This window comes from Dama dama, chromosome 23 (genome assembly GCF_033118175.1).
Source record: "Dama dama isolate Ldn47 chromosome 23, ASM3311817v1, whole genome shotgun sequence".
Classification (NCBI taxonomy): Eukaryota; Metazoa; Chordata; class Mammalia; order Artiodactyla; family Cervidae; genus Dama; species Dama dama.
In genome coordinates this window covers 77,942,924-77,950,525 of record NC_083703.1, presented here as the reverse complement: position 1 = coordinate 77,950,525, position 7,602 = coordinate 77,942,924, and the positions used below count along the sequence as shown (strand labels likewise).

Sequence of the window (7,602 nt, the reverse complement as noted above, 5' to 3'; positions counted from 1 at the left end):
AAAGTAAGTGTGTTAATCCCCTGCGGGAGTTTTCTGAGAGGCACAGTGTAGGCTTAGCATTAAACCTGGTCTATACTTGGCGCTAAGGAAACAGCAGCAGCTGCAAAATGTATTTTACACTTGCAGCATAGCTCAGTTCAGACTACCACATTTCAAGCACCCAGTAACCACTTATACTGTACGAAAGGCATAAACCAGCAAATAAAAGGATAAATGTTTTGAAAGAAAGAAAAGAAATGGCAGCTGCTTTTAAAATGAGCCATACCTAGAGCCAGCCTCCCAAGGCCAGAGGTGACTCAGCAGAGGCCCTGCCCTCCATTCCAGTGGGGAGACATTCCAGGGCAGCCTCCTGTCGATAAAAGCTTGGAGACATGTCCACGAATAATCCCAATACATCAATCATGCATGAGTCAGAGAGTGATGCCCACAGTCATAAAGCAGCAGCTGGGCCCAGGATTCCTGGCATCCTCCCAAGCCCAGGAAGCTTCCCTGGTAGCTCAGCTGGTAAAGAATCCGCCTGCAATGCAGGAGACCCTGGTTTGATCCCTGGTTCAGGAAGATCCACTGGAGAAGGGATAGGCTACTCACTCATTTTCTTGGGCTTCCCTGGTGGCTCAGGTGGGAAAGAATCCGCCTGCAATGCAGGAGACCTGGGTTCCATCCCTGGGTTGGGAAGATCCCCTGGAGAAGGGAACGGCTACCCACTCCAGTATTCTTGCCTGGAGAATTTCATGGACAGAGGGGCCTGGCGGGCTACAGTCCGTGAGATCACAAAGAGTTGAACACGACTGAGTGACTTTCACTTTCCAAGCCCATCTCCCAACCCCATTTTACAAGAAGCAAACAAAACCAAGGGCCTTTCAGGTGGTGCTAGTGGTAAAGAAACTCTCTGACAATGCAGGAGACGTAAGAGACACGGTTCGATCCCTGGGTGGGGAAGATCCCCTGAAGGAGGGCACGGCAACCCACTCCAGTATCCTTGCCTGGAGAATCCCATGGACAGAGGAGCCTGGCGGGCTACAGTCCACGGGGTCAAACAGAGTCAGACACGACGGCAGTGACTTAGCACACACGCGAACAGAGCCAAAGGAAATGCTGTAAGCACCATGTGACTACACTGTTTATCATTCTCCTCCTGATGGGCCATGGGGGCTGGTTCCAATTTGAAGCCATCGCAAACAGACTTGGCTGACCCTCCCTGTGCCTATAGGAGCAGGGTTTTCCAGGGTAGCTGGGGAGAGAGAATTGTTGGGGTGAACTGTAGATCTGGGGGGTGCTCCGATTACAACTGAGGGCGGCGTCTCTCCCCAATTTACCCATAGGTCACAGTTTTTCAACCTCAGCCTTACTGACATTTTGGGCCAGAGAATTCTCTGTTCCGTGCCTGGTAGGGTTTGGCGGCATTCCCGGCCTCTTCCCATGCAATGCCAGCAGCGTATCACCACCCCCAGGCGTGACAGCTGCAAGTGCTTCAAGGCATTGCCAAATGTCCCCGGCGGGGGGGGGCCGCAAAATCATCCCAGTTGAGAAACACTGCTCTCAATGTATAGAGCCTGCAAACAGGGTTTATGAGCACAGGGTCCTTCAGCAGATTCATGGCTGTCATTGATTTTCTTCTCTTTGGACAGGTGCACGATTTATCTCTTTGGAAGAGGTCCATGACCTTGGTAATCACTAGTGTGAGAATAAGGACTTCAGAAAGCTAGCTGGAAAGAAGTTGCTGTGTATCACGGGGAGCTCAAGGCGGGGCTCTGTGACAACCTCGAGGGGTGGGATGGCGGGGGAGGGAGGGAGTTTCAAAAGGGAGGCAACACATGCGTACTCACGACTGGCTCATGTTGCTGGACGGCAGAGACCAACACAGCATTGTAAGCAATTATCCTCCCATTAAAAGGAAACTTTAGAAAAGAGTCAGATTTCAGGTCTTACTGAGATAATCATTGGAATTTGAATAAGAACAATAAGAATGATGCTATAACACTGTATCAACATTAAACGTCCTGATTTTGAAAACTATACAGCACGTATCCTTAAAAAAAAAAAAAAAAAGAAAAGAAAACTATACAGCAGTCCTGTAAGAGAATGTCCTTGTTCTTAGGAGATGCACACTAAAGTAATTAGCAGTAAAAGGACATTGTATCTTTTTTATGTAACTGACTCTCAAATGGCTCAGAAAAATTACACACAGAGAAAAAAAATGATAAATGCAGTAAAATGCTGACAATTGGGGGATATGAATGAAGGTGATATATAGAAATTTATCGTACTGTTTTTGCAACTTTTCTGTAAATTTTATTTTTTAGAAATTATTATTTTAGAAGGGTTTTTTTTTTTTTAAATCATCGATGCTTTAGTTTTTAAAACATAGTTTTCATCTGCTATTCCCACCTGCTCCCAGGGTAAGGGAGGCATGATTATGCCTAGGAACTGGGCCCCACAGAGGTTATGGCCCCAGGAATCTCCCAGAAAGGGTTCTATTTGCTTTTGTAGGTGTCTGTAAAATGCCCAGCAGGGGGATGACCATAGGAGGTGACAAGAAAGGAGGCTGGAGAGTCAGCATGGCCTTGCTGCCAGGAGAGGGTGTGGATCTCACCCCAGCATCCTCATAATCAAACGTAACAAACATTTCTGCCAAGAACCCCACCCCTCACGGTGCTCACTGTGAACCTTACAACAAACCTATGAAGGGCTATTCTTTCCATTTCGAGGAAGGAAAATGGACCCACAGAGGCTCAGAAACACAGCTGTGAGACTCCAGGCTTCAAAGACCAAGCTTCGGTGCGCGCTCCCGCCCGCCCGTGGGGCGCTGCCAGACGCGCTGGCGGGGCGGGGCGCTGTCTGCGGGCCTAGGAACCTTTCTCACCCCTGTCCCTGATAAAGCAGCGTCCTGCTTGCTGGGCAGCTCGCGCGCCGGGGCCTAGCTTGAGAGGAGGAACAAGGTGCAGAATGAGTACCTCACAGGACCAGAGTGGCTGCTCCACTAATAGAGAACCCCTTTTGAGGTGTTGTGATGCATGGAGGGACTTGGAGCTTGCTATCGGTGGAGTTCTCCGGGCTGAGCAGCAAATTAAAGATAACTTGCGAGAGGTCAAAGCCCAGATTCACAGCTGCATAAGTCGCCACCTGGAATGCCTTTGAAGCCGTGAGGTATGGCTGTATGAACAGGTAGATCTCATCTATCAGCTTAAAGAGGAGACACTTCAGCAGCAGGCCCAACAGCTCTACTGGTTACTGGGCCAGTTCAATTGTCTTATTCATCAGCTGGAGTGCACCCAAAACAAAGACCGAGCCAATCAAGTCTCAGCTTGCCTGGAGAGATTGGGCAATCTGACCCTCAAACCTGAAGATTCAACTGCCCTACTCTTTGAAGCTGACATAACTGCCCTGCACCAGGCAATCACCACATTTGGGTCTCTCAAGACCATTCAAATTCCTGAGCACCTGATGGCTCATGCTAGTTCATCAAATATTGGGTCCTTCTTAGAGAAGAGAGGCTATATCCCATTGCCAGAGCAGAAGTCAGCATCCAGCACCACAGCTGTCCCTCTCAGTGAATGGCTCCTTGGAAGTAAACCTGCCGTTGGTCACCAGGCTCCTTACCTACCCAGCACCAATCTCCAGGACTGGCTCAACCAAAAGCAGACCTTGGAGAATAGTCAGACGTCTGCTAGAGCCTACAGTTTCTTGAATAAAGTCTGGGGCAACCTAAAGGGTTTGGAAAACTGTCTCCAAAACAGTCAGCAACAAGAAGTTTCTGAAAAACCAAGTTACCAAAAGTCTAACAGCTATTCTACTACCAGTTCTTACTCCATTGAAATCGAAAAGGTTGGAGATCTAGAGCCTCTTGATCAAGATGAGATGGATCTCTCTGGCTGGCTGGTAACTCCCCAGGAATCCCATAAGCTTGAGAAGCCTGAGAATGGTGGCTGTGAAACCACCAGTGAGAAGTTTAAGCTCTTGTTCCAGGTGTTCCAGGAGTCCTACAATGTGAATGATTGGCTTGTCAAGTCTGATTCCTGTACCAATTGTCAGGGTAACCAGCCCAAAGGTGTGGAGATTGAGAACCTGGGCAATCTGAAATGCCTGGATGACCACTTGGAGGCCAAGAAACCCTTGTCCACTCCCAGCCTGACTGCTGAGGATTGGCTTGTCCAGAACCATCAAGACCCATATAAAGTAGAGGAGGTCTGCAAAGCCAATGAGCCCAGTACAAGTTTTGCAGAGTGTGTATGTGATGAAAATTGTGAGAAGGAAGCTCTGTGTAAATGGCTTCTGAAGAAAGAAGGAAAGGATAAAAATGGTATGCCTGTGGAACCAAAACCTGAACCTGAGAAACATAAAGATTCGCTGAACATGTGGCTCTCTCCATCCAGAAGAGAGGTAGCAGAACAAGCTAAGGCACCAAAGGCAATGGCTTCTTCTAGAATTGCTGATTCCTTCCAAGTCATCAGGAACAGTCCCTTGTCAGAGTGGCTCATGACCCCCTCACACAAAGAAGGATGTCCCAACAAGGAAGTGCCTCTTATAGAGGACAGGGGTGGCAAACAAAAGCTTACAAGCCCCTTGGCCACTGCCTGGTGTCCCTTTAACACAGCTGACTGGGTCTTGCTAGGAAAGAAGACAGGAAATCTTAGCCAGTTATCCTCAGCAGAGGACAAGTGGCTACTTCGAAAGAAGGCCAAGGAAGTATTACTTAATTCGCCCCTACAGGAGGAACACAACTTTCCCCCAGACCGTTACGGCCTCCCAGCAGTTTGTGATCTCTTTGCCTGTATGCAGCTTAAAGTTGATAAAGAGAAGTGGTTGTATCGAACTCCTCTACAGATGTGAAGGAATCAAGTACTAGTCAAGCAAATTTTCTGCAGATTATCACAAATCCATGAGCTGAGTGACTGTGGCTTGCGAAATCATTGTCTCTGGGTCTGATGTAGTTCCTTTCCTCCCCAGTTTTGAACTAATGAAGAGAAATTAGTCATCAAATTATGAATTACTGTGTAAAAGAAAAAGGTGATTTGTTGATGCTGAGGTGATTCAGGTTCCTTCTTACAGAAGTATTAATTCACCCCTACGCTAGAAATGCATCTTAGTGGGTAGGTCTTTCTCATAAGCCTCCATGGCTCCTCAGATTGGGTTGTTATTAGAAGTACATTAAAACACTGTAGTTTTAAAAATGAAAAAAAAAAAAAAAAAAACAAAGACCAAGCTTCTTCTCCGTCCCCGTCTTAGGTGTGTAATTCTGGGTCTTCCCTCATTTCTGGCTTTGCTCTAACTTGATGACCACAATCATGTGTCATTCTCTAGGTCAGAAATAACAGCTTGATGCCCCTGGACATCGCTGCTTGGGATGTCCAACCTGCACCTCACACGCAGCATGCCCAGCACATAACTCCCGGTCTCCCCTCCCCAAACCTGCTCCCACCTTGTTCTACCCAGCTCAGGCAATGGCACCTCCATCCTTCCAGTGCTTCAGGCTAGAAACCTGAGCGTCATCCTTGACCTCTCTCCCTCAGCCCCCATGATACCAACCAGCAAGTCCTGGCCACTCCACCTTCAAAATGCAACCAGAACCCACCACTTCTCCCACCTCCACAGTCACTCTAGTCTGACCATCCGACCCCTCCTACCTGGACTATTGCAGTCATCTCCTCTCTGGTCTCCTGATTTTCCTCAGTCTCTGAGTCCACCTCCCACTAGCAGCCCAAGGATCCTACTAAAATGTAAGGTCAAGGTCACTGTACAAGTCTTTACTAAAATTTGCCAATAGAACTTTCTGCAATGGTGGAAATGTTCTGTATCTGCACTTATTCATTAGCCTCCAGCCACGTGTAACTACTGAGCACTTGAAATGTGCTGAGTGTAACTGGAGGACTGAAATTTTAATCTTAACTTACTTAATTAGCCACCCTCTCTTGGCAAGACTGGGGAAAACAGGCATGCTTGAACACAGCTAGTGGGAATATAAATTAGTTATATGATTCCAATGGCAATATCTGCTTACCTACCTACCAAGAGGTTTATCTCTACCTACCAAAATGGCTAAGCAGTTAACATTTGTCAAAGCAATCCCACTTCAGGAGTGAGTTCAATAGACCTACCTTCATGTGCCAAAATGACACTGAGCAAAATGTCTATAACATTCAAAGATAGGAAATGACCCAAGCGTCCATCAATAAACCACTAGTTAAACGAATTATGATCTAGCCACACAGTGGAAAACGATGACGTTATTTAAAAAATGAGGAAATAATGACCCCTAAAGCACAAAGAAAAAAGTAGATAAGACTTCATCAAGAGTAAAAACATTTTGTGCATGAAAAGACACCATCAAGAAAGTGAAAAGACAACCAGAGAGTGAGAGAAAATATGACAGTCATGTCCCCTGCTCTTTCCCTACAGCAACCTGGGTCAGGTTGGTGCTTAACTAATGTGTTCCCTGAGCAAATGAATAACCTGTCTGTCCATCACCCATCTTGTGCTGGCCACTAGGGGAGCTCCCGACACCAGCAGGACCAGCCACCTCATCCTGCTTGGAGGTCTGGGAAGCAGGCAGAGCTTGGAAGGGCGTGTCCCTGAAATCTGAGATCCAGCCCATCCCAACACTAGGCACCTTAATCTCCTGAATTGAAAATTTGAACTGTGTAAACTACAAGAAGGCAAAGCCAGCCAGTTTTGCCAGAATTCAGCAGGATGTGAATTGCAGACTACAATCTCTCCCTGCCAAGGAAGCGCGCTTTTCTTTCCTGGGAGGTGGTATATAGAAAGAAACAGACAGAAAAGGGGCATGGGTCTGGCGGGGGTTAGTGGCCGCCCAGGGTGGGAACACCCAGGAAACACTCCTGGGGTGACTGACTTTTCCTAGCACCGGGACAATCCAGGGCTTAAACCTTCAGAGAATAAGGATGGAGCCTCCAAAAGAGGCTTACAGAATGGGGTCTTACCTCCCCTCCCTGTTTCCCCTGGGTACCTCTCGGGTCCTTCCACCACCTCTTGAACATTCTTAGCTCCCATCTGGTGGGTGACGCGCTGTGAAATTTATGTGAGCAATTACCGTGTACTTTGTAGCGAGCTAGACCGGTCGAGTTCCTGCTGAGGTAATAAATTCATTTGAGACTTAATTCACTCCATAAGCATTTACTCGAGCCCTTTGAGAAGATCCCCTTGGAGAAGGGGAAAGCTACCCACTCCAGTATCCTGGCCTGGAGAATTCGAATCGGACACGACTGAGAGACTTACACTTCACTTCACTTAGGCTGATCTGGACGTGGGAGAGCGGCTGTGAACCCAGCAAGTCTTAGCCCTGGGGTAGCTTGCTTTCTGGGGCGGGGGGAGCCTGGCACCGTCCGTTCCGACGAGCACTGGGAAGGCGTGGTGATGTCACAGTGACCGGAGAGGGGGTACCTCCGGGCGCTGCGGTGACAGGGGCCTCTGAGGAGGCCACCCAGCTCCTGACCGTGAGTAAAAAACACCCTGCGGTCGAGCTCTTGGCCCGGCGCCCAACAGATAGTCAGCACTCATCAAATCTGACAGAGACTCACCACTTTCCTCTCTCCTCCCTCCGGGGGACACTGCCCCCACCCCCCGGTCAGGCTGGTCCCCGGGGGC

The 7,602-nt window shown here is 48.3% G+C and overlaps 1 protein-coding gene across 1 annotated transcript; it reads left to right on the top strand.

Annotated features, from left to right (window-relative positions):
• Nucleotides 1–2,798: 2,798 nt before the first annotated feature.
• Nucleotides 2,799–5,145, top strand: LOC133045210 (nuclear receptor coactivator 4-like). The gene is given in 1 exon segment (XM_061127482.1): nucleotides 2,799–5,145. A coding segment is annotated over 1 exon segment (1,884 nt). The 5' UTR covers nucleotides 2,799–2,946; the 3' UTR covers nucleotides 4,831–5,145.
• Nucleotides 5,146–7,602: the final 2,457 nt, after the last annotated feature.